This window comes from Gossypium hirsutum, chromosome A03 (genome assembly GCF_007990345.1).
Source record: "Gossypium hirsutum isolate 1008001.06 chromosome A03, Gossypium_hirsutum_v2.1, whole genome shotgun sequence".
NCBI lineage: Eukaryota > Viridiplantae > Streptophyta > Magnoliopsida > Malvales > Malvaceae > Gossypium > Gossypium hirsutum.
Genome location: NC_053426.1, coordinates 112,771,092 through 112,798,925, shown reverse-complemented (window position 1 = coordinate 112,798,925; position 27,834 = coordinate 112,771,092). Strand labels below are relative to the sequence as shown.

General features: G+C 34.7%; 4 protein-coding genes and 2 pseudogenes across 4 annotated transcripts; 2 read left to right on the top strand and 4 right to left on the bottom strand.

Moving 5' to 3' along the window:
- The first annotated feature begins 75 nt into the window (after positions 1–75).
- Positions 76–2,138, top strand: LOC107927909 (lysine histidine transporter-like 8; annotated as a pseudogene).
- Positions 2,139–3,099: 961 nt separating this feature from the next.
- On the bottom strand, positions 3,100–5,683 carry LOC107927846 (uncharacterized). Its single transcript, XM_016858971.2, has 3 exons — positions 4,978–5,683; positions 4,654–4,839; positions 3,100–3,467 (listed from the first exon to the last, which is right to left on the bottom strand). Exons 1-3 carry the CDS (start codon positions 5,431–5,433, stop codon positions 3,180–3,182), a joined length of 930 nt encoding a protein of 309 aa, XP_016714460.2. The 5' UTR covers positions 5,434–5,683; the 3' UTR covers positions 3,100–3,179.
- A 1,758-nt stretch (positions 5,684–7,441) lies between these two features.
- LOC107927956 (signal recognition particle 43 kDa protein, chloroplastic) lies at positions 7,442–8,781 on the bottom strand. The gene has a single exon (XM_016859094.2). The coding sequence runs from the start codon at positions 8,770–8,772 to the stop codon at positions 7,525–7,527; it is 1,248 nt and encodes a 415-aa protein (XP_016714583.1). The 5' UTR covers positions 8,773–8,781; the 3' UTR covers positions 7,442–7,524.
- A 1,312-nt stretch (positions 8,782–10,093) lies between these two features.
- LOC107927957 (coiled-coil domain-containing protein 124-like) lies at positions 10,094–11,648 on the bottom strand (annotated as a pseudogene).
- A 9,935-nt stretch (positions 11,649–21,583) lies between these two features.
- LOC107927950 (rop guanine nucleotide exchange factor 1) lies at positions 21,584–25,937 on the top strand. Its single transcript, XM_016859087.2, has 5 exons — positions 21,584–22,787; positions 23,276–23,392; positions 23,499–24,037; positions 24,724–25,077; positions 25,386–25,937. The coding sequence occupies exons 1-5, from the start codon at positions 22,514–22,516 to the stop codon at positions 25,815–25,817; spliced, it is 1,716 nt and encodes a 571-aa protein (XP_016714576.2). The 5' UTR covers positions 21,584–22,513; the 3' UTR covers positions 25,818–25,937.
- LOC107927866 (F-box protein SKIP23) lies at positions 25,462–27,832 on the bottom strand. The gene has a single exon (XM_016858990.2). The coding sequence runs from the start codon at positions 27,830–27,832 to the stop codon at positions 26,651–26,653; it is 1,182 nt and encodes a 393-aa protein (XP_016714479.2). The 3' UTR covers positions 25,462–26,650.
- Between the last annotated feature and the right edge of the window lie 2 nt (positions 27,833–27,834).

Sequence of the window (27,834 nt, the reverse complement as noted above, 5' to 3'; positions counted from 1 at the left end):
TGCTTGCTTTAAATACAATTTCAAGTCATTTTTATACCCTATTTCTAACATCAACTTGTCCCCATTACCAAATATTAAATTATGTTTTATTCAAAGCTTTCAGTCCAAACCACGAGGCACAATCCATGCATTGCACCCAAAGGTCTCTCTCTCTCTCTCTCTATATATATAGGCAAAATGTTTTTTAAGTGCATACATAGTATACAAAAATGGGTGATGTTTATGAAATAGGTTCCAACAAGGCGGTTTCTGTGGCAACGACACCGCCTATATCGGCCCCCCCTTCACAGTTTCACTCTCCTTCTCTTTCTCGATCACCACTTCTTGCCTTGGATGATCATATACAGCCTGCAAATAAAACACCTAGAATAAGTACTCCAAGGTTTGTTACCCCTTTGGGGAGTCCAATTAGGAGGGCTCTACAGCTTACTAGGCTCGATCCTCACGATGCTTGGCTTCCGATCACCGAGTCAAGAAATGGGAATGCATATTACGCTGCATTTCATACTCTTTGTTCTGGGATCGGTATTCAAGCCCTCGTGCTCTCTGTTGCTTTTACGATTCTTGGGTGGTAAGTAATCACTTTTCACTAATCAATGACACTTCTGTTTCGATTTTTCGCATTTCTTGGGTGGTAAGTAGTCACAATTCTTTTACAGGACTTGGGGAATCATAACCTTGACTTTAGCCTTCTTATGGCTACACCCTATACTTACTAGTGCAACTCCACGAATCTACCGAAACTGGGATGCGTTACAGTCGATACATGCAGCTTTGCAGTGCAACGTTCGGTAATGAAACCATATGAAACAAGATCGAGTTAAATGACATGAATTACGTATTTGGATTCGAGTTAATGCGAGTTGTGATCCATGAATGTCGTAGGTGAGAAGTTAGCAAAATGGTTGGCTCTATTTCCCATCACGTACATATCGGGAGGAACATGCGTGGCCTTGATCATCATCGGGGGCCAAACTTGTAAGATGTTCTTCGATGTCATATGTGGCGGAACGTGCACCGCTCAGCCACCAACCATCGTGGAATGGTTCTTGATATTCACTTCAGCTGCGGTCCTTCTATCTCAGCTGCCTAACTTGAACTCGATAGCCGGGGTGTCACTAATCGGAGCCATCACAGCTTTCGGCTACTGTACCCTGATTTGGGTTGTCTCAGTCATTGAGGGAAGAACAGAAGGTGTATCGTACAATCCAGTACGAGGAAGCACCGAAGTCACTCGCATTTTCGATGTTTTCAACACACTTGGGATCGTTTCTTTTGCTTTCAGAGGCCACAATCTCATACTTGAGATCCAAGTAACTTCACATATGAAAAATATGATTAAATTAGCAATTAAAAATGGCCAAATTTTTTAAGCAGATGTTGTTTCTTTTGCAGGCAACAATGCCGTCCGACGAGAAACATCCCTCATCAGTCCTGATGTGGAAGGGAGTCAAGATTGCGTACACACTCGTTGCAATGTGCTTATTCCCTCTTGCAATCGGAGGCTATTGGGCTTATGGTCAAAGGGTACTATATATCTTCAAATTTAATTTCGGGTTTGTTCATGCAATCATTTTTAAAACGTTTATTTATCATTGAACAGATCCCGGAAAACGGGGGCATGCTAAGAGCCTTGTTTGTATTTCATGGCAAAGACACCTCCCAATTCATCCTAGGACTAACAAGTTTATTCGTCATAATCAATGCGCTAAGCTCATTCCAAATCTACGGCATGCCAACTTTCGACGACATGGAATCCGTTTATGTTAAGAAGAAGAAGAAGGCATTGCCATGGTGGTTCCGAGCAATTCTTCGAGCAATGTTCGGGTACGGATGCTTCTTCGTGGCGGTGGCAATCCCATTCTTAGCAAGCTTGGCTGGTCTAGTTGGTGGCATAGCATTACCAGTCACCTTAGCTTATCCATGTTTCATGTGGCTTAAGGTTAAAAAACCAAAGGCTTTTACACCAATTTGGTGCCTAAATTGGGTGTTGGGTCTCTTAGGGATGGCTCTAAGCGGGGTTTTAGTGGCAGCTGGGATTTATGTTATTATTGATACAGGTGTTGAAGTTAGCTTCTTCGATCCTCGGTAATTATTAACTAATAAAGCAATTGAATGTTTTATCCATAATAAATAGAAAAAATCAGAAGTAGTCAATGATTGAACCGATCAAATCATTAGTTTTTAATTTGATAAGTTTAATTAATATTATTGTTAATTCAGTCGTTCACTATTAAAAAAAAGGAAAAACTGAGAAAAATCGAAAAAAAAAGTCTTAAATTTTCAGCAAAAAATATTTAAATAAACATAAATACATTTAAATAACAATAATATTTTAGTGGATTTAAAAAAGTCTAGTTTTTTTAAAAAAAAAAATTGGACTGTCTAGTGAATTTAAGGTTGCTTTTACTCATGTTGATTAAGTCTTAGCTCGATTGGCATGAGTATTGTTGTCAGTATAGGAGAATGCAGGTTCAAACATGTTGAAGCTCATTATCCTCCTATTTAAGATTTGGGGAGAGGCTATGACTAATTTTAAGCATTATATCAAAAATAGTCAGATATGATCAGAAACTATAATAAAATTATTAAAAAGAAAATTTACTCATTAAATTTTTTTTATTTATTTTTTTTAAATTTAGGCTGCATCTGGCCCAATTAGTTAGTGGCTTAGAGTTGAGAAACTGTGCCTGTTTGGGCCAAGAATTTTGACCCAAAAACATTTTACGGGTTCACAATCTGCTTGCAGGTTTAAGGTTAAACATTTATTAATTTAGGTTTTTCATTTTCCATTCCCTTTTTTGGGATTTGGGTTGCATTTGGGCCGATTGGTTAATGGTTTAGGGTTGGGTTTTTTCAATTTGGGCCAAGAATTTTAGCCCAAAAACATTTTACCAGTTCTCAATTGGCAGTTCAACCGATCTAATACCTCTCCGTACCATTACCCCGACTAATTTCCAATCCAACATGTCCGGCAACCATGAAAAACCTGAAAATATCAACTTGCAGAAAAAATGGAGCTTACCAAACATACTCCACCACCAAATCTCAAACCATCAATGAACACTAACTCAGATTTCAACCATTGGGAAATGAAGGTTCCAAAAAGTAAACTATGTTACTAAATCAAGATCAGTCATATCAGATACCCTAAAACTATAAAGAAAAGAGGAGAGAATTCACTGATAAATACATGAATCTGTCAAATTAAGAGGCTTCCCAAGCTTATTTCCCTTGAGAGTAACAAAGCATCTGATTTTCCCATAAAACTTGGTCTTCACCAATCTGCCCAAAATGTAACCCCTTGACCTCATTACAAATGTCAGGTTCAGTGGCACTGCTATGCTTTCTTTGTGCTCTCTTGTGTTTGCAAGAACAGGTATCCCACCATATAATGGAACTTGATACCCTTTCACAATTGTCACCACTTTCCTCCCACTTTTCCTTGATTGTGTAAACTTCTTCATCTATTTCATATATTAAATAGCAGAGCTTATATCAGTTAAACACAAACCATTATGTTCAACACCATGCATCTTCTTCTTTTGCAATGAAAAAACCAACTTTTCATCTTCGATGACAATCCAATTGGGTTAAAAGAAAGAAAATCGAGCGCTAGTTTGGCATTTTTGTTGCTATTGAAAAGTGCTTTCAAAAAATACAATTGAAAAGCGTTATTGAAAAGTATCTACCAACCAGAAGTGTTGTCAAGGCCTGCACATAGGCATGCTTTTTTGTAAGGCGATAGGCAAAAACAAAGCCCACTTGATTGAATTTCCCTTTAATATTTTTCGTTTTCATTTTATACACCCGGACTAGTAAGAAAGGGATCATATCAGCCTCCATACTTTCAACATTGAGCATTCAATAACAGACATTGACCATAAGAAATCATGCATATCGACCAATAAAAACATTGAATGTTTTGTAGATAAACTAGACCAAACTTTAGAGTTTAGTAATCTCTTAAGATTTATATATTACATATACACACAGACTTGCAAAAACTCATACATACCTATTGCGCTTTACCTCAGGCTAGTGCTTTTTTGCACCTTGCACCAGAGGCAATATAAAGGTTCTAGCACCTATAATACGCCTTGCACCCTTGACAACATTGCCGACCAGTTTAATGGAAAAAAAGTTTTTATTAACATCGCTTTTGCGGTCAAAAAATGCTTTTGGACAGCCAAAAACTATGCTAAAGCCAAATACACCCTGAGTATATATAAACATCAATACAGTAGCCATTAGCCAAACCAAAAATCTTTTAATCAAGCCTCACAAGTGGCAAGACCCTCAGTTTTTAAAACTTTGTAACATTCTTTTGTCCCCAAGCCCGGAAAAAAGGACAGCTAAACAGCAAACAACATCCTAATGTCTTGTACCAAAAGGCACATTGATAAAGCTTGCAAAGCAAACGGCTATATTTTCATAAGGTTTCACTTTCAGGTTTCATTTGTGGGGGACCCCCATTGAACTATGTTAGGTGCAGTCTTTTCCCATACTAAAGCTTTCCCACTTCCCTAGGCTGCTAAGTGCTAACAGCTAACTCCAAATGCTCCATTTTTAACCCATATTTTTTACTACTAATTGAAACCAAGAAACAAAGACTAGAAAACAGAAGTCAAAAAAAAAAGGTTATACAGGAACCTGTCCAGAGGCAATTTTGAGCTGGAAATGGTGAAGCTCCCATGGAGTAGAGGCAACATGGACGGCATAGAAAGTAGCTGGATTTCTATATGAGATCAGAACCGTTGAATTCAGTGAAATCATATCAGTAGGCACCCCTGATTGATCATTTCCTGCCTGGTAATAGATGCTCTCGAACACAATGTGCTGCACACATCATAATTTACACAATTAACAATACTATATTTAAAAAGGGGGTTTGGGGACTCGTGAAATGAGTCACTGAGTTGACTCGCAACTGAGTCGCAAAAGAACCAAATTTGCAGAGAGGAAAAAAACACTGACCTTAATGAAGACTTTAGGCTTGTAACTCTTACTAGCACCCCACAAGATCAAAGAGAAAACCGTAAACAGCAAGGAAAACAATAAAACAAGACAAATATAAAGCCTGAAGTTATTAGCTTTGCATTCATCACGACCGTTCATTTCACCACCATTGTCGTCGTCTTCTTCCACATCATCGCCGCCTTGACCAACCTTGACATGCTTCCAACCCGAAAGACTCCTCGGGTTCTTAAGAGAAGCCGAGAATCTCGACGTGGAAGACTCCCTGGAATGGTGAATAGGGGAGCAATGGTAATACTGGTGAGTTGGTGAACCAGTTGGGCTCGACCCATACGACATTTTCTCAACGTCGTGGTTTGAAGGACTCTGAACATAGTAAACCGGCCTTCGTGGTGGTGACCTTGGTGGCCATGAAGTGTCGATACTCGTCGCTTCTGAATCAGTTTTTGCATGCATTTTTGTGGGTTTAATGCTCTGAGATCAACAGTAAGATTGAAGTTTATGGGTTTTGAAATCAAGTTTGGGACTTTATCTTTTTTGCTGAGCAAAAAGGGAAAGAGAAGAGTGAAGGAATTGTTGCCTTGTTTGTGTTTTTTGAGTTTCTAAATTGTTTCTCAAGCACGAGACATACAGGGATAGTTCCATTTCTGTCTCTGTTTTCTATAATATTTTTCTTTAAAAATGGAAATAATGAGAAAAAATGAAAATATTATTTTTTTTAATCAAATAACTGTCATTCTTAAGTCATGGAAACACAACCAAACAATCAAACAAATAAATGGTACAAAACCAAAGAAAACCGCAAACACATTAACAATCTTTTTTAACCGGAATAGAGATTGATTGGATTGATTGAATTGAAAATTAATTAGATAATCATTTAAATAGAAATTTTGAACAGTAGAATTTAAGAATTAGAGTAGATTAATTAAATTGAGTAAAAAAATTAATTGAATTGAATATTAAATTAATTTTTTAATTTTTTAATTGAATCAATTAAACTATTAAACCAATAAATTACTCAACTACGTATCTAATTTAAAAAACATTAACAATGAGTCACCTTTAAAAAACTCTAGAGACGAAAACAAAAATATCTTCACCATCATAGTGTCGAATAAACCCAATCAAAAAGAATAGTAACTAAGAGCTTGAAGAATTATTAACCTTCCGTCATTTGAAGCCCCACGAGCAATAAATTCGACGAGTCAACCCATCACCGATTTTTCAGAACCGCCAACCTCGCACAATCCAAAACCTCTTCTATTTAGCAAGTCATTTTGTTTCTCCAAAAGCCATCTTGAGTTAAAATATGGACCACCTAACACAAGTTGTACCATAATTACAAGTGTCTTATAAGTTTTAACTTGGTATTTTAAGTCTCTTCTTTCGCGCGTAGCTTAAGGAATTTATATAATTATTATTTTGTACAATATTAACATCTATTTTATAAGTATTATAAGTTATATTTTCACGAATCGAGATGTTCATAGTATCATGAATCAAGCCTTAAATGGAATTTAGAGGGACAATTGGCCCCTCGAATAGAAAAAGTATTTTTTAGTCCCTAATAAATGATAAAATTAAAAGTTACTATGTAGTAAAATTATATTTTGACCTCCTTTAAAATTAAAAAATTTCTATTTAAGTAATAAAATCATAAGTGAATACAAGATAAAGTTACATTTTAACCGCACAAAAAATTAAATTAAATTCAATTCTGGTTCCTTTAAAAATTTCTGAATTCACCCCTAGCTAGCTCTCAACAAAATATGTGGAACAAATTCTCTATCGGAGGACAATACCTAACATTGTTAAAGGTCCAACTAACTATCCAATAGATGACACTTTGAATATTTCTTTCGAATGAGACAATACCTAACATTATTAAGGGCACGACTAGCTGGCCAATAGATGACACTTCAAAAACTTCTTCAAAAGAGTCAAACCCTCTCAATGAGTATGTTTACACATACAAATACACATTCAAACAATTATAATGAAAAATCAAATCAATACAAAACACAACATATAAAGAACCAGAAAAAAGGGGATAAAATCAAAAATAATTTGAACAAAACTCATATACAGTATAAGCACATCGTAGTTTTACATAATAAAATTGAAAATTCATACATAATCAAATTAAATTTTAAATATAAAGAGAATTTTAAATCTAACACGTAGCTATTATATAAATATTACTTTCTTCTCTTAAACTCGTCAAATATAAACAATCGATACAATAATAACACAAGATGTAAACTACATGAACAAAAGAGGATGTACAAAATAACACTTACTCACAGCCCAAAGTTGAAGATTTAAACTTCAATTTTATCATTCGTGATGCTGGACCAAACTATGATATTTCAAATGTTGTCACTATTTTTTGGTGAGAACCAATGCAGTTAATCATTTTAAGCTCAAGTGATCAAAGTTTTGAACTTTTACACTTCCAATCAACACATAATAAACCTCCTCATTGACAAAAACAAAAATTACAAACACAAAAATGCTATATAAACACTATATGATGAGAAATTTTCATGAAACATCACTTGATTCCCCATTGTTCTTCACAACCCCACCATTCCCTTGACTTGCATCATCAAATTCCTTTATCAATTCAGGATCCACATTCTCCTCAGGCTCCCATGTAGGTTGTTCCATATCAATCCATTTAACCAAATACTCATTCTTCCCATCATCCCCCATCCTCTTCCCCACCACCCCTTCCGCCACCGCGTACTCCAACCCCGCCTCGAAATCCGCCACCAAATCCTCCGCCACAAACTTAGCTTTAACCCATTCATTATCACCACCATCTTTCCATTTCACCAAGTACTCCAAGTTCTCACCTTTCCCTCTCTTCTCCATTATTTCTTCAACCTCAGCGTATTCAAATATCGATTCCTCTAATGTTTTTACCACACTTTCAAGCCCCAATCTTCTAGCGAACTGCATTGGATTTCCTTTGGGTGTTACTTTTAGAATCTCTTTAGCTAAAGCTAAAGGTGTTAAACCTCTGTCGTCTTCGATTTCGGGATCCGCCCCGAAATCCAACAACAGTTTAGCTACACCGGGTTTTATATACCCGGCTGCCATATGAAGAGCTGTTAACCCACCGGCGTTATCACGGTGGTTAATATCAGCTCCGGCGTCAGCTAAGACCTTAACACACGGTTCTGACCCAAGACCGGATACAAACAGAAGAGCTGTTCTACCATCTGGGTCTACAGCATCCACGTCGCGCCAATCATCCTCCACTGCTAAAAGTTCAGCCAACGCCTTGTCGTCGGCTTTTTTGGCCGCTGTCCACCATGGGGTTTCGTATTCCGCCACCACATCTTTAGCTATAAAATCTTGTGGAACCCATGAAGGAGCGTGACTATCTTTCCATTCTATTAAATACTCCATGGCTTTCCCGCCGGGGACTGCTCTGCTGCCGATGATTTTACTGACTTCTCCGAAGGATTCATCGCTGACGTCCGCTTGGAGTGTGTTCCCTGTTTCTTGGAAGTCCCTTTCTTGATTTTGGACAGCAAAGAGGGCAAAGCTTTTGTTGGGTTTGAAGTGGAAGATCTGAGGAGCAATACACAGTGGGCGTTTTGGTTTAGGGGAAAGGTCGAGACGGCATAGTGTTTGGTTTAAGAGGAGAGTTTCCATGTTTGAGAGACCGTGTGGTGAAAGGGAAGTGAGTTTGGAGAGTTGAAGGAAATGTGAAGTGGCACAAGCATGGTCCACAGTGAGTGTAATCTTGAGGATGGGAGATTTTGGGATAAGAAACGCCATCCTTTTTGTTTTTGTTTTTTTTTTTTTTGTGGTTTTTAGGCCTTGTGGGTTAGGACAATAATATTGGTGTCTTTGATCTTGTCCACCAAAATTGTTTTATTACTCTTTTTATTTTCTTTTGGCTGAGGAATATAGAACTAGACTAGTTTCAAATGAAGGGGCAATTTCACAAACTGCCTCATCCATTTTGACCCAAATATGAAACCCGACATGATAAATATAAATTTAAATCCAATCAAATTTGATTTTATACTAATAAATCAATAAAATTAACTCAAAATTAATGAGGATTTTACTTAAATACCACCTCGACTTAATTAATATTTATCTCAGATGGTAAAAGGAATAAGTATAATTATAATTTTAAAAAATCAACTGACTAAACTCAAGACTACCTATCAAGATAAATCCAAACTTACAATAACTAGAACCTGATTTGAACTTGTAATGATACAATCCTAAAATCTTGAACCTCAAATTTAAATGATCGAATTCAAAACTCAAAAGCGAATGACTTGAGTTCAAAACAACTTAAATTGGAAACACTTAGAACCCTCAACAACGTGAATCGAAAATTGATCCAAATGAAAATGACACAAAATTTTAAAATCTGAATTTAGTTTTATATAAATTAATCCAACTCAAAACAAACTTACCTGTGGGCTTAAACTATAAGGTCAGATTTAGGGTTTGATCTGCTTAGAATCCCTTTGGGGTTTCCCCTCCTGTACAAGAAATCACAATATCAACAATGAACAATATTCCTTCCAGCAATTATGCTTGACTAGAAGTCACAAGATTCGCTGAAATTTTGAGGACAATGCATGTTTAAAACAATTACTATATCTTACCACCTGACCTGAGCATCAGTCAATTATATCATAAAGAAGAGCGGATTTCTAGTACCATAAAACAATAGTTATTGCATCATATGAAAATCCACTGAATTGCTGAATGTCACATCATGAGAACATCAATTTGCTGATGGAAGGAGCCTTGTTGTTCAGTTCATCCCTAGAAGTTAAAAAAGGAAGCCGTGCCCACTTTTCCATCAGTCACAAGTAAGAAATTACCCATCAACATGGAATCGTCATTAAAAGAAAGCAGTCAATGCACACTAAGAAATAACGAGGGTCATTCAACCACAATTGGACTTAGCCTACTGAAACAATGGTGTTCCATGAGCACCATATTCTCTAACTGACAGAACCAAATGGTATTTCAAAGTAAAGCATCTTCAAATAAGCCCATTCCAACATGCTTTTATGATGTTCAGCATTTAACCAAAAGACACAGAAGATTAAATAGATGAAAGAGGATATAATCCCTACACTTCAAGATGAATACATTTCATCAACTTACTGCATCGAAATTGCAGTAAGCAAGCTTCCTCAGACCCTTTACAGTCATTGAAACAACATTCTCTGCAAAAGCCATTATCTTCATCCCAGGGCTAGTAGACTTTCACGTTAATAAACAATAACAATCTGTCTAACTGCATTATATTGACTTCAAAACTTTAAATAGCGTGCAGTAAAGAGTTCAAAAGCAAGCCTAAAGTTATTGTTTTAGTCACACATGCATATCATGTAACAATCTTCCTCAATCCACAAGTAGAGAAATGTAAACCTTCCAAAAGATCTATCTTATCTTTGCGACTTAATCCGTAGTTCTTCCACACCAAGTACTATGAGCTATCTCTCTACGTGTACATCAATCTTTTCCACCCTTAGCGAAATCAAAAGAATGGATGGCAACGAACCGTAGCTAAAAGCTAAACAAAAGAGGTAGGATCTTGAACAGTAATAAAACTATTTTCATTCAGTTTTAAGCACTGAGAAGACTCTGCACATATAGTAGGGCAGAAATCCACACAAGTTCATATATACCACAAATGCATCTCTGCCCATAGTAACATATTGTGATCACTCAGCAGCAACCTGAACACACACAACAAAAATTGAGTTATGCATCAAAAACAAGAAGCAATAGTTCATTGGTAGAGGAGAAACCTTAACCAAATCAACCCATCAGATCATACGAAGTCAGCAAAGGGAAATACACAAAGAAATGGTTCAAACTTGGCTATAAACTTTGCTGATTTAGAGGATTGCCAGGAGATTTCTTCCATAGCTTCCATATCATATCCTTGTATTGAGTGTGAGTAAGACCAGGCTTTTCTTCTTTAAGCTTGGGAAGCTCAGCTCCTTCAAATGCTTATGTACATTGATAATACCAACTAATACAACTAACGATACGCGCTAAGCTAAATATTAAGACAATAAACAATGGTAATCACTGAAAAACCAATAAGACGAGGTGTTTAATGTACCTTGAAAGAGGCCTTAACCCGCCTCTCAGGGTGGCTATCGGCGGGAAGGTTATCGGTCACGGACATATGCGCAATTGCTGCCTATGCTCTTCTCGCTTCAATCACCAAATCATCCCTATTCGTGTTCGACATCAACATCATCCTTTCATCCTCTTCTTCCGCCGCCGTTTACTCTACCTCTTCTTGACCTCCTCCGCTTTCGTCGCCATCTCTGCTTGCTTCTACTCCCTCCTCTTCCTCAGCTCCGCTTCCGTGACCTTGGTCACCGGAACCGCAACGCAGTTCGCCGTCTTGTATAGTTTCTTCATTGCTTTATCGATCTCTTCCTCCTCCATATAGGCCTGGCGACACACCTCAGCACGGCGAGCCGCGGCTTTGGATTTCGTACCCTCGGCTTCGCGCCAGTACTGCTCCTCTTTTGTTTGGGTGAAAAGTATTGCTCCTCTTTCTCCCGCGCTTCCAGCTCCTTCCGATCGGCTTCAGTGGCGCACTTCCGCGCACGAGCCGCCTCGGCTTTGCTATATACGCTCATCTTCTTCGGCATCTTGTCGTCGATTTCTGAGATATTCTTCTTCTTTTTTAAAAAAAAATGTTATTGAAAATTTAATTAATTAATAATAATATAATTCTACCTAAGGTCAGTTAGAAAAAAGAGAGAATATTCGATATGATTTAGCGCTTTACTTGTCAAAATAGCGGTTAAAGTTGGCGCTTAAATTTCATCCTCCTATTTAATAAAATTTTAAAAAATTAATCTTTTCCATTTAATCCTATGTTTTATTGAAAGTTTAAAAATTAGTCCATTTAAATAATATGTCAAATCAACTCTATATTAAAATGGTTAAAATCTGATATAAGTCCTTCTACTCTTCACAAATTCAAAATTAAGTCCTACTCTTCACAAATTCAAAATTTACTTCCTATACTTTTATTTCTAAAAATTTAGTTCTTTTACTTTTTATATTTTAAAATTCAGATCCAATTATTAACACCATTAATTTTTTTGTTAAATTTGTTGGTGACACATTTCGAAATAAAAAGAATACTCAATTGGTAACTATGTAACTTAAAAAATAGTGCTATTATGAACTTGAATTTAACAAAATAAATTAACAATGTTAATAATTGAACTTGAATTTTAAAATCTAAAAAATAGAGAGACTAAATTCATAAAAATACAAAGACTAAATTTTAAATTTATGAAAAATATAGGGACTTATGATATACTTTTACCTATAGAAATCATTAATTCAATAATTATATATATACAATAAGTCAAGAAAAATGAATAATTTGGCAACTTACATTCAGAAAGTCAATAGAAGAATCGAAATTTAAGTTTATGTATTTACCAATGTTTGGATTAATTTTTTAGTTTTCAGAAAATATAAACATTAAATTGTAACAAATTTAAATAAATGATCTAAATTTTTAGTTTTACAATGTTGAGGGACGAAATTTAAAATTAGACCATTTAGTTATTACTCAATTTTCTCAATATTGTTAAATAAAATTATAGGAAAAAACATGTTTGGGCTTATACAACGTTCTTGCATTAATATTTTAGCCGAGTCTTGTCCGAGTTGGACTCAGCTCGCTAACGTGCTTGGGCCTGCATGACTTCATGCTTGTAAAGCTATTAATCTTAAATGTTTTAATTTCCACATAAATATTAAATTTATCCGTGAATTTTGAGTTAATATATAATTATATATAAGTTAAATTGAAGTTTATATATACATAAATTTTTAATTTTAATTTAACTGTGCACATTTAAGTAAATAAATACATATATTTATTTTTATATAAGTTTAATATAATAATAAAATAATGTTAATTCGATAATATTATCAATTATTTGTAAAAATTAAATTAAATTAAAATTTCATGTATAAAATCATACAAAATTAAAATTCACGTATATTATTACATATTAAATTAAAATTTATATAAAAAATTTTAATATTTATCCCTAAAATAATATAATTTTATTTAAAAAATAATTATTCTTAATCTACAATGTCGTACTAAATGCATTGTATTAAATAGTATCTAAAATTACTTCTTCTTTTTTTTAAATGTCATCACCAAGACCAATTGCAAACATGTGTGGGCATCATCCCCACGCGTATCATCGGGATTTATTAACATAATAAAATATATTGTAATCAGTGGCACCACCTACTCCCCATTCCAATAATCCCAACTAACATTTTATTAATTACCCCTTAATTAAAAGCCTCGACATGGTAAAGTCAACCATCATCTAACCTATCAAAAACGATCATCATTTATTCACCGATGAGAACCTAATATTATTGATAAAGATTAATTTTTTTTATCTTTCAACATTTATGTTTGAGTTTTGTCATGTACAGTTTTATATGTGAGTCTTTGATCTCGTTATATGCCGTTATTGTGCACCATTGTAGTTTTAACTCCACTCTATTACTTTCTTTTTTAAATTATATTCTGTTTTTTTTGCTTATTTGTATTTTATATCAGCTTAATTGAATAAAAATACCACTGATGCCTTTGTACTAATAATCAAACTCAAAAAATGAGCAATTTAATCTCTATATATTAGATCAAATAGTAAACTGATCATTTTATTAAAATTTTCTTTCGTTTATACTATTAAAAAATAGTATACGTTAGATCTATATGTTACTCAAATTAGATTTTAACAGTATAATTAAATTAATTTTTAATAAAAAACAAAATTTATTATTTGTTATGACGTATAATGATTAATTTATCTTTTTTTTAATAAATACAACAAAATATAAATTAAACTTTAATCTTTAATATAATCACTACTATAATACTTTTATCACTTAATGTCACGTTATAATTACTCTTGAACATATATTTATATATATTATACTTATGATTGTAGTTTGGTGGGTATACACATATATTATTTAAACGATTAAAGTCACTGTACATTGCTAAAGCATGGTCTATATTTTTATTTAGCACCATTCAAATCGTTTGGTTGAGTTATATTAATTTAATCACTCTGTTATTCAGCTTCAACATTAAATATTAACTTGAATTTAATATAAAGATATTTAAAATACGTAAATTGATATGTTAAGGGTTTCTTATACCTTAATCAATGGTCGAGGTTTCGACCATTCCCTAGATATGGAGTAATTTTAAAATTTGTGGATAACATTTTTCTTCTTAATAGACTTGTAGAATATGAAGGATTACTTATTAGACTCATTTCAGTAGATACCTTGAGAGAAAAAAAAAGTACATGAATTAATATTTTTAGATGTGTTTATATTTGTTGATAGTGGCAAAGTTAATTTTTTTTAGGAGGCCATAATTAAATTGTATATTTTTACGATAATAAAAATGTAATTTCTTCATTTTAATAGTTTATATTTTTATAATTTTAAAAAGTTTAAATCAAAATTTTATCATTTTGGGAGGCTAAATTACAATTTTACCATTACTAATTTAAATTTTTATAAATTATAAAAAAAAAACTTAAATTAAAAATTTACCATTTTGATCCTCCCTAACTAAAATTCCAAACTTTCCCTAAATTAATTATAATTATTATTAACTCTTACAATTATTGGTTTTTTTTCAAAATCAATTTAATTTTTGAGTGAATAATAATTTTTTTTTCCTATATTGGTTTGCTTTATTTCATATTTAGAGCTAAGTAGTCAAAAAGCTCAAATTCCATTATAGTATATCCGACCAGCCGACCTATGATGTTTTTTCTATGCCCTTATCTCACAAATGCTGATCACGTGCATCAAACTCTACCGTTATAAATATGTGCGTGTTATTATTATTATTTATTTTTAATTATAGCTATCAACGTGGTCCCCAATCACTAAGGGACAATATAATTTCACCCTATGTTCTTAATCACGCGGGTCCTACATTGATGATGCTTCTCATCTCAACCGTTTTAAAATAAACGCCAAAAGTAACAATATGCTGCTACGAAATCAGACACACGAGTAAGATCAGCTGATTTTTGGTTGGTAGCGGATGCTGATGTGTATAAATTGCATCAATAGTCCTCAAACTATGATTTGGATTTTAAATTGGTCTCAAAATTTTAAATTATTTTATTTGAGTCCATGTAATATTGGTATTATAAACTTTTAAAGAGGTTAAACTAAAATTATATCATATTGAGAATTAGCCAAGGCAGATCATATATCTGTTGCGGAAGCGACGATAATATTAATAACAATATTATCAGAAATATTTAGATAATTATTATGCCAACAATTATACTAAGAAAATTCCCAGTTAAATTGGAGGGGTCACAAATGGTCCCGCTTAAAACCCAACAACTAGACAGAACTCACTTAGATATTTATAGCAATAATAACTAAATAAATATAACCAACATAAAGCTATTAAATATAAGCAAACAAATAAGAAATAAAATACCAGAGATTTAACGAGGTTCGGCCAATTTAGCTTACGTCCTCGGACACTACCAAATCAATATTTCTTCTAGAAATATTACAAAGGAGAAGATTTTGGGATGATACAACCAAAGGGGGAGGGGTTCTATATATAACAAACCAAACCCCCTCCCTTTCTATCTTTTCCTAATGTGGGATATTGCCAATATTCAACAAATCTCCACCTTGGCGATATTCCACATCTTCGAACATCTTCTCATAACACTAACTTCAATAGTGTCTTCAAATTTGCAACCAATCGCCTTCTTCCCTTTTGGTAGTTGTGCCAGCTTCCACGTCTTGTTTTTCTCTAGAGATTGCATTTCCTCTTCCATTGCACCTAACCATCTATTATTCTCTAAACTCTGAATGGCTTTGGTGTAAGTGGATGGAATATTATCAACAACTGGAAGTGCATAAGCTACCATGTCAGTGAAACGAGCTGGTTTCTGAATTTCTCGTCTCTGCCTTCTGACTGCAATTGGCTCTGATTGCTGTTGAGGTTCTTGGGTAGAAACCTCTTCCTCATCTGACTCTGCATCTGCCAATGAAGAATCACTAGTGGTACCTTCTGCTGGAATTACCACACTCTGCTCAAACTCCACCTGCTGCGGAGTACACTCCACCTGCTGCGAAGTACTACTCACTCCTTCTGGATTTACCTTATTCAACATGGCAGATTCATGAAAGGTAACATCCCTACTGATTATCGTCTTCTTTGCCTCTAGACACCACAAACGATATCCCTTAACACCAGCATTGAAGCCCATGAATAGAGCCTTCTTTGCTCTTGGATCTAACTTTGATTCTTTCACATGATAATATGCAATAGAACCAAAAATGCGCAAGGTGTCATAATCAGTAGCAGGTTTTCCATACCATTTCTCCAAAGGAGTCTTGCCATTTATAGCAGATGATGGCAAATGATTGATGAGATGTTGAGCGTACGTCACAGCCTCAGTCCAAAACTTTCTATCTAATCCAGCATTAGATAACATACATCGAACTTTCTCCACAAGCGTTCGATTCATACGCTCTGCCACCCCATTCTGTTGCGGTGTTCCACCTACGGTGAAGTGCCTTACTATGCCACAATCTTGGCATATCTTCAGGAAAGGATTGCTTTTATATTCTCCACCGTTGTCTGATCGGAGAACCTTAATCTTCCTTCCTGTCTGATTTTCAACTTTAGTTTTCCACTTAAGGAAAACTTCAAGCACCTCATCTTTGTTCTTCATAGGAAACACCCAAACTCGTCTGGAAAAATCATCAATAAAGGTGACAAAATAACGTCTTCCTCCAGGTGATGGAGTCTTGGACGGTCCCCATACATCAGAATGCACATAATCCAGAATACCTTTAGTATTGTGAATCCCAGTGCCAAATTTCACCCTTCGTTGTTTTCCCAGAACACAATGCTCGCAAAATTCAAGTTTGCAAGTCTTTGTACCTTTCAATAATCCTTGCTTGGCTAGAGTTTGCAAGGATTTTTCACCAGCATGGCCCAAACGCATATGCCACAGCTGTGTTGCCTCAGCGTCCTTTTTGGTACTCGAAATTGCTGCTGCTGTTGTCCCGACCACTGTACTACCTTGGTAGTAATACAGATTGTTCTTTCTTATGCCTTTCAACATCACCAATGCTCCTGAAGTTGCTTTAAGAACTCCATCTCGTATTGTCACAACTAGGCCTTTAGATTCTAACGACCCCAAAGAGATGAGATTCTTCTTCAACTTTGGGACATATCGTACATCCCGCAAAATTCTAGTAGATCCATCATGACTCCTCAGTTTAATTGAACCTATCCCGGCTATTTTACATGTGTTATCATTACCCATGTAAACAACCCCTTCATCTAGTTTTTGAAATTCAAAGAACCATTCCCGAATGGGACACATATGATAGGAACAACCAGAATCCATGATCCACTCATCTGCATATAATGTTGAAGATGTCATACTAAGAGAAAAGTCTGACTCTGCTTCACTATTGCATTCTGCAACATTTGCATCTTGCGGAGTCTTCCCTTTTTTCTTCAATTTTGGACAATCTTTCTTCCAATGTCCTTTTTCTTTGCAAAAAGAACATTCATCTTTGGCAACAGCTCGACCTTTGGACTTTCTTCTCTTCCCCTTAGACTGACTTTGCTGACGACCTCTTGTTACCAATGCTTCCACTGCTGCTTCACCTGAACCTTTCAACTTATCCTTTCGGCGTAGTTCATAGCTATACAATGCAGCAGTTACTTCATTGAAAGTTACTTCCGATTTTCCATGAAGTAGAGTAGTTTCAAGGTACTCAAACTCCTCAGGAAGCGATCCCAACAACATTAATGCCAAGTCTTCGTCTTCAAAAGTCACATCCAAATTCAACAAATCAGCCACCAGCTGATTAAAATTGGTAATGTGCTCGTTCATCGTGGTACCAGGAACATAATTGAAACGAAACAGTCTTTTCTTCATATGCAACTTATTTTGACTGTTCTTCTTCAAGAATTTCTCCTCCAATGCTTTCCACAATTTACTTGCAGAAGTCTCTTTACTGAATGTATACTTCTGCTCTCTGGAAAGACATGATCGAATTGTACCACATGCCAATCGGTTGATGGTCTTCCATTCTTTATCATCAACCCCTTCTGGTTTTTCTTCCTCAATGGCAATATCTAGACCCTGTTGAAAGAGGGCATCTAGAAGCTCACTTTGCCACATGCCAAAATGACCTGTTCCATCAAAAATTTCCACTACAAATCTCGTATTTGCAGTTCCAATCCTCGGCAAAATGTACGAAGTGGAAGTTGTTGATATGGATGGTTTTTCTTCTGTCATTTTTGCCATAGCTTCTACTTAATAGCCACCAAATGCAGAATACCCACAAGCTTTAGGAAATGTTTCTGATGTGTAAGATCAGACTAAGCTGCAAACACAGAGCATACTACAAAACCTTGGCTCTGATACCAATTGTTGCGGAAGCGACGATAATATTAATAACAATATTATCAGAAATATTTAGATAATTATTATGCCAACAATTATACTAAGAAAATTCCCAGTTAAATTGGAGGGGTCACAAATGGTCCCGCTTAAAACCCAACAACTAGACAGAACTCACTTAGATATTTATAGCAATAATAACTAAATAAATATAACCAACATAAAGCTATTAAATATAAGCAAACAAATAAGAAATAAAATACCAGAGATTTAACGAGGTTCGGCCAATTTAGCTTACGTCCTCGGACACTACCAAATCAATATTTCTTCTAGAAATATTACAAAGGAGAAGATTTTGGGATGATACAACCAAAGGGGGAGGGGTTCTATATATAACAAACCAAACCCCCTCCCTTTCTATCTTTTCCTAATGTGGGATATTGCCAATATTCAACAATATCACATATGGCATATTTTAACCACATGGATCAATTTGTAAACAATAGTGTATCAAATTATCGCATTGATTTTAAAGTAATCATTAACCTTAAAAACGTATTGATTTAGCTTTTACGATATCAATATACCAATCAAGTCCTTTCATTAGTATAGTCATGAGATTGAACGTTAAATATCATATTGAAACTAACGTGGGATATATATTAAAATATACATGTTATATTGCAAATACGTGTATATCTATTGTATGACTCTTGAATTGTAATAATATTGCATGATATTTTACGATGTCGTATCTAAGCTATCAATGTGGTCAATACATACATGTTTTAAGCATGCTCCATATTAAATTCAAAATGCTTTTTTTTTTCAACCAATGTATCTTTTATGTACATATTACAATTCATGAAGACTAATCATTTCAGGATTTGTAGTTATCCCTTCAAACAACGTTATTTTCAAGATTCGAATATAAATTATTCCTTTAGAATTACAGTGTAACTCATCATTACACTCAAAATTTATTGATCAAATTGCATTAAATACGTAATTTGATAACTATGTTGATATATGATTTGATTGATACATCTAAATACTTTAAAAGATTCTATTAATATATTTTAAAATGCATGAATTAATTTAAATTTTAAACTATTCTTATAAAAAAATTAAACATTAATTTAAGAATGTTTTAAAGTTTTCATAATTGAATCGGTTAAATTAACAAAGTTAAAGTTAATTAATCTTGCATAGGATTAAATTAAATAAATTATTAAAATTTATAAAAAAATATTAAAATTAAAAATTTTCGATTCAATCAATTTATATTAATTTTTAAATTAACTGATCGAATGCCTTTTTTTCACCACAACTTTCCAATCTAATTGGTCCAGCTTACACAAGCATGGGTGTTAGGATGCAATTAATCTATTATATGACGTGTCAATATTTGAACACGTAGCAACCATATCCGACATCAATTACTTCACGTCCGCACAAGCCAGGCTTTTAGCTGCTAAAGATTCCTTCCGTTCCTCACATCCTGATCGTTAAAAAAAAAGGGGTCCCACTATTTTTAACGGTTCAGATTGCATTTAATCATCACCCCCTTAAACTCCCAAACCCACATTAATTGCATTTCTGTCAATTATTTTCTTAATCAATCGAACGCCATAGAGATGCGAGCTCATATTATTGAAAGTATAAACGTCCGCTTAAAAACCCTCACACCCTTCCGGTAAAATAACTAACCGCCGTTTGGTCTTTTTCACACGAAAATAAAATTCGCGCCATGTCATCTACAAACTGGAATGCCAAGGTGGGCAGGTGAGGTCATCTAATTCATCAATATATTGTAAATAATTTAATTTTTATATAAATTTTTTATTATAGTTTTCACTTTTCAAGGTTAAAAATAAATAGAAAACTAATTGTAATGGTTTTCACAAAAAAGAGAAAAAAAAATTATGCAACAAATATATCATTAAAATTATATAAAAAATTAAATATTTAAAATTTTGATATCTTAATTTCAAATGTCCTTCTGTATAATATTATATAATTTATATTAAAATATCTTAAAAATAAAAATTAATTTCACAACAATATAATTATGTAAAACAAATGCTTTTTAAATATTTTTTGAAAATTGATTAACTTATGTATCACTAACACAATTAAAAGTTCAAAAATTAATATAGATAAGAACAAAGAAATAAATTGTTGTTGATAATTATTATAGAATATTATCTTTAAATGTTATTATCAAATATGTTGATAACGAAATTATAAAATTTAAAAGCAAATTAAATAAAGTTTTTAATACGATTTATGACATTTAATTATAATAAAAAATATTTAAGGGAAATTATTTATAGACTAGTAGTAGAGTTTTTAGACTCTATAAGTAAGGTTAAGAGTTGATAAATATCTTATAACAGTATAATAAAATATATACATTTAAAAAAAAGATGTGTCAGTTTTTTTAATGTTGCTTGTGGACTAAAAATAATACACTAGAAGTATACTAAATACTAAATATTCACCTTTTATTTAATACATTAGAAGTGGATTTTTTTCTTTCTAATTTTATGAGGTTAAAAAACCAATACTTGTATTTGATTAATATTTTGAAAAATAAAATATATATTGATACAATGAACAATAAGGGAAGGAGATAGGGCAAAGATAAATAAGAGAATAAAGTAGTGTTGAGGGGCCGATTAATCTAGAAAGACAAATATATATAGGAGAATAGGCTGATTGCTTAAAGTAATGATCCAATTGAAAGATCGATCCATTCTTCATCGTTAGGAAGACATTTATAGGTAAAGTTCTCTTTTCATGTAATGCAATGTAGCTGACTATTATGGCATACGTGCTGACAATGTAAGTGGGATGCAAATGTAGTGGTCTTAAGCATTACAAGATTATTAATTTTTAGTGTGGCCTACTTGTCATTCAAAAAAGTGAGTGGTTAATAAGGTGGCTTGTTGAGCGAGTGGCTTTGTCACGTGAGCAAGAAGTCAAAAGGATCCGACTAGGGGTAAAAAAGACTAATTTTAGTGGCTCATTGTGTTGTGAGGGGTATAACAATATCCATGACAAACATACATAAAAATACATAAAAATATCATAGATCTGCATATCACATAATATAATTTTATCCAAGAAAATTGAAACATTTATTGATAGAACTAATCATGCAATGATTTCAAAAAATTGGAGCTAACTAGGTAGAAGAACTGCTATTTTGGAAAACATAAATTAAAATTTTCAGAGTTTGATAAGTGATCGAATTGATCACATTATTAGTTTCTTTGTTCAATTGGTTCTTTAAAGTCAATTAAGTAAATACCTAAAAAAAAAACAATTAGTTTAATCAATTTTAGTTTGATGAACAGTTTACTAATTGATTTGTGCATATCTACTAATACTTCAACCAGTTCTGATCTGATTCAAATAATACTAGAAAAATAGCCCATCATCAATAAATTCCACCATGGCATTTGAGGAACGAGCGAAAAAGAAAAAAAGAGAGGAGGAAACCGGGTGGAGTGGGGGCAAAACTCCAAAGAAAAAGGTCACCTGTCGGGGGGTGGGTACAGCCATGGCTGAGCTTTGACGGAAAGATAAAAGCTCTGTCAAACTCCGTCACTTTAGCTTTTTGCACACACACACACTCACTGTAAAAACATTGTTAAGAGATAGAGAAAACCCAAAGATAAAGTTTCAGTACTTATAGAGAGAGAAAGAGAGAAAAAAAAGGTGAACCAAAAAAAATAAAATGAATGAATGATACCTTGTTATATGAGAGAATGTGAAGCACTTCGCATCTCTTTTTCACTTTATTTTTCGTCTTCTTCTTCGTCTTCGTTGATTTTTTCTTTCTAAATTCTAAATTCCAAATTCCCCACATTTCACTTCACTGCTACAAACAGGAGAGAGAGAGAGAGAGGGAGACCCAGTTGTGTTTTTTTTTTTTTTTAGTTCTAGTTGTTTACCTAATGTGCGGCTGAGGTGGCCGTTGGGTTTTTGTTTTTTTTTTCTTGCTTGATCTATAAAGAGATCACATGGCGAGTGTGTATTCCGACGACGATGGCTCCGATCAGCAGAGCGAGCGCTGCGGGAGCTACAGTTTGAGTGCTGACGTCAGCGAGTCAGAGAGTTGCAGTAGTTTCTCGTGTCGGCGTTTCGATGGAGAAGGTTGTTCGAGTTCGATGACGTCATCACCGAGGTTAATGGCGGCCGGAGGAGGGTTCGGTTTTCAGTTGCCGGTGATCGGAGGGAAGGATGTCGTGATTTGGGATGATGAGAAGACTGAGAAACGCGACGCCGATTTGTCCGGTATTTCGCGGTTTTTTTTTCATTATATTTAGAATAAAATCTTCCGCAATTTTCGGTAGAAATTTGATAGAGACGAGATTTACGGTCTAATATATATCTCTGAGCAACGTGTTTTTGCTTGTTTCCATTTTTGTTGCAAAAATATAATGAAGGTGAAAAAAGAACAAAAAAATCCAAGTATGGAAGCAAAATCAAGGATTTGTTTCCTATTTTCATCTAATTAAGTATTAATTTTACTTTTTTTAAAGGAATTTTTGGTTAATTAAGCATTTAACTGAGGAAGATTGGTTTCTTGTTTCAATCTTTTGTTCTCTGCTATAGCATTTTGCAAAAAAAAAACTGCAGGTTCTTGCTCTTTAAGTGTTCCATTTTAGTGTTCAGTGAGCTTATATGCTTGGTTTTATTACTATTTACGGTGTTTTATACATCATATGGTGATTTTTTAGCTGGTTTTGTATTGTTTTTTATTATTATTTTATATTATGTAGGAATTGAGATGATGAAAGAGAGATTTGCAAAGCTTCTTTTAGGAGAAGACATGTCTGGAGGTGGAAAAGGAGTGTGTACCGCACTTGCCATTTCGAATGCAATCACAAATCTCTCTGGTTTGTTTGATTTTGCTTATAATTTCTTGTACTATGCATATATATGTGTGTGTATGTTATGTAGTTGTCTTTTAAGCTAAATGGGTACTCTTTGTTGTAACGGCAGCTACCGTCTTTGGTGAATTGTGGAGATTAGAACCATTAGCACCACAGAAGAAAGAAATGTGGAAGAGGGAAATGGAATGGCTCTTGTGTGTGAGTGATTCGATTGTTGAGCTTGTACCATCCATACAAGAATTCCCTGGAGGAGGCACTTATGAAGTCATGGTGACAAGGCCACGGTTAGATTTATATATGAACCTTCCGGCCCTTAAGAAGCTTGATGCAATTTTGATTACCATGCTTGATGGTTTTAGTGAGACGGAGTTTTGGTATGTTGATCGGGGTATAGTTGTGGGTGATGGTGGTGACTGTGGTGCTTATTCATCGTCTGTTTCAGGAGGGAGACCCTCAATTAGGCAGGAAGAGAAGTGGTGGTTGCCGTGTCCGAAAGTTCCATCGAATGGTTTGTCTGAAGATGCAAGGAAGAAGCTGCAACAATGTAGGGATAGCACAAACCAAGTACTAAAGGCTGCCATGGCGATCAATAACAGCGTGCTCGCTGAGATGGAGATTCCTACTGCTTACTTGGAGACATTACCAAAGGTCTGTCACTGTTTCTCAAGTAGTGACATTTGTGCTGTCTTGCTGAAAGCCGTATCAACTATCATGTATTTTTTCCTTGCTTATGAATTCGTGATTGTTCGTATTAGGTACTCAAAGTTTATTGTCAATTTGGGTGTTAATATTTTTTAATGAGCATCACTCTCAAGAAACCTGTTAATTAAGCAAGTTGCTTAAATTATGATTGAAAAGTCCTTGCATGATTAGGTTTCTCCCATTGAAAAGTCTAGAAAACGGGTGCGTTTTATGTAGCATTGAATAATAGTTGAAAATAAGCTTGTTGATGGTTGCGAACCTATTGTTTATTTAGCATAGCTTTTCTTACATTTACTTGAAGGGTTAACATATTTTCTATGTCATTTCGGGTATTAGTAAATTTCTTAATGAGCATCTCTATCAAGAAACCTGTTTATTAAGCAAGGTGCTTAAAGTATGATTGACAATTTCATGCAGAAGTCTAGAAAAGAGGTGCATTTTGATGTAGCATTGAATGATAGTTGAAAATGGACTAGTGACTGTTATTGCGTACCAATTACTTTTCTTATATCTGCTTTAATGGTTGACACATTTTCCTTGTCATCAGAATGGAAAAGATTGTTTGGGTGATATAATCTAGCATACTTTTCTTATATCTGCTTTAATGGTTGACACATTTTCCTTGTCATCAGAATGGAAAAGATTGTTTGGGTGATATCATTTACCGCTACATTACAGCTGATCAGTTCTCGCCGGAATGTCTCCTTGATTGCCTTGATCTGTCAACAGAACATCAAACTCTGGAAATAGCTAACAGGATTGAGGCAGCAGTACATGTTTGGAAGCAGAAAGATCAGAGGAAACACACAAATCACACCAAAGGGAAGCGCTTGTCATGGGGAGGAAAGGTCAAGGGCCTTGTGTCCGACAGTGAGAAGAACAATTTTTTATCACAAAGAGCCGAGACCCTTTTACATAGCTTGAGGGTTCGATTCCCCGGCCTTCCACAAACAGCATTGGATATGAACAAAATTCAATACAATAAGGTATTTTGCACCAATTCTCTTTATGGCAATATAAACAAAACAAGAAACACCAGTATGGATTTGGTAGCATGTATCTATCTAACCATGTGGCCTAATAAATGTGATTTGGTAGTTCCTTAGGAAGGATAGAGCCAACTTATGTTGCTTCCTTGTATCTTTTTACAAATTTGTACCATCCATGATCTTTGGGACCACAGCTTTTTAATGGGGGTAATAGGACCTATATTGAGTGAATTTACAAATATGGCAATCTTTCTTGAACTGTGGTTCCCATTGTTGTTTGAATCGATCTTACCGTATAATTGCAGGATGTTGGGCAGTCAATTCTTGAAAGCTACTCGAGGGTGATGGAGAGTTTGGCTTTCAACATTATGGCAAGGATAGATGATGTTCTTTATGTTGATGATGCTATAAAGCAACGTGCTGCGGCAGAAACAGTTTCTCTTTTCAGCAGGAGCGGTTTCAGTGGTCGTCCAATCCAAAGGCGATTGTCTCCTAGTCCCTTCTCAATTCAACAGACTCCTTATGCCTCTCCTTTCGCAACACCCACCTTTTGTTCTCCAACCCCACTCACCGGAAGTCCACGACGAGCAGCTTCCTCTTTGAAGAGAAATGATATTAAGGAAGAACCTGACCGGAAATTTGAAAAACCGTTCGCGAGTGAATTTGAGAAGGTGTGGTCGTATACAGATAGCCTGAGCGCGAGAAGGGTTTCAGAAAATGCTCCGGAGAGAGACTGAAATCAAAGATTCATGATCCCATGTAAGATAAAGTTCTATAAATGGAAGTAACTCAGTTTAGTTGGGTGTCTGACTGGTTAAGAAATATTGGTATATCTAGTATTTGTATATTTCTTTGCATTAGGAAGATTAGTCCTATTTTTCGAGTGGAGTCGAAGCTAGTATCGATCGGTTTGACATGTCTCTCTATCCCGAACCTAAAAGTTTGATTCAATTAACTTAAATTTCAATTTGATCTAATTTAATTTGATCATAAAAAACACGATCAAACTAAGTCATTTAACCCAATTCCGAAATTGGTCTGCATCTCAAGATTTGGTTCTAATTAAATTGACAGGATTACTAAATCACTAATTTGTTTAATCAAGACCCTGTTTAAAAATTAAAATAGTCGTTGAATTGGTCATATCATTAATTTTGATTTAACTAGTTTGATCATTAGTTCAATAATTAGTAAATAATTTATAAAAATTACTAAAAAATTATAAACCGCTTCATCCATGAGTTTTTTAATCTCAGCTTTTGTTTTTTTATTGTTGTCGAACTATTCGCTGAAAAGTAGATTCAATTCTTTTATCCAGACCAATATACCAGTTCCCAAAATTTCCAACTGGTTTGAATCACCTGTAGGGACCATCAACTGTCCTAACTCCTAACTAGCCAATGATTATGCCACACAAATAAGTTACTGTACTGAGGAGAAAGAACTATCACAAATAAACCACTGCAATGAAACGTCATCAACCCAATTTATAAAAAAAAAAGTCGGTTCTAAAAGTGGCCTTTGAATTTGGAACTACACAAGTTTAAAACAACAAAAATCAGAACCAGCACTATGAACTTGAAAAACTACTACCAACATCTTCACATATTCCTAAATTTGCAATTTCAGTTCCTGGTGTAGCTTCCATTGAAGAAGAAACCACTGATTCTGGAGAATTTAACCACACAGGCAATGGCCAAAACAAGTTACAATAAACAGGACAATTCTCTAAAGGAATTGAAATACCCTTTTCTAAATCAAACACATACATAACTCTATCTTCAACACTACCATCTATGGAATAGAATATAAGGTTCCCTTGATCACCCCAGTGAAATTCATAAGCTGATACTGAAACCACTTGATGCAAACCCAGAATTAAAATTTGATCCCCCAAGCTTTTAATCTCATCCCACTTCGGATTTTCTTCATCTAACTTGAAAATTCTAAAACCAGCATTGGATTCTGAATTTTCCAGGAAAATCATTTCCACAATCAATAAATTCCCACTAGATTCAACCAAGAATTTCCTGTTACTGGGAGAGCCAACAGCATGCTGTATGAAACCAACGCTGAAAAATTGGTCAACGATGATAGTTCTTCCACTTTGTTCAATGGCGTAGAATTTATTATTGAATGTGACAATATCTTGAATACCATGCATATTTTCAAGTACAGTCCATTCATTTTCTCCTGATTTCAACAAAGCCAAGTACTCCACACCGTGGCTAAACAACCCGACCACCATGAAATCATCGCTGTCGGGACTTAATCGCAAAATCTCTACTTTCTCTATGTAATTTCGATATAGTCCCCGGAAGCGATAATTGATATGAACACTATATCGACCTACATATCCATGACCCAATTCAATGACTTGAAAATTTATCAAATCCAATACCTTTGGTAAATTTGCGTTCAACCCAGAATCTGTAAGCGGATTCAACGGTTTCCCATCACTGACTTTGATCAGCCAACAAGAAGGGTCGGTTTGGTTACTTCGATTCTCAGTGGCCGGCGGCAATCTAACGAGGAACAAGGTGGCTATGGTGATTTGATTGAGGGAGAATCGGCATCCAGCTTTGGTTTTTTTTGATGAAGGGAGGCGTTTGGGTAAAGGGTAAAGCTTTGGTAGAAAAGAAGAACGCCATGAACGGCAGATTGATCGGAATCGTAGAACGTCGAACTGGGTTTCGAGACGTTGGGCTATTAGAGTTAGAAGCTCTGGCGGGAGTTCAGACCAATATGCCATTA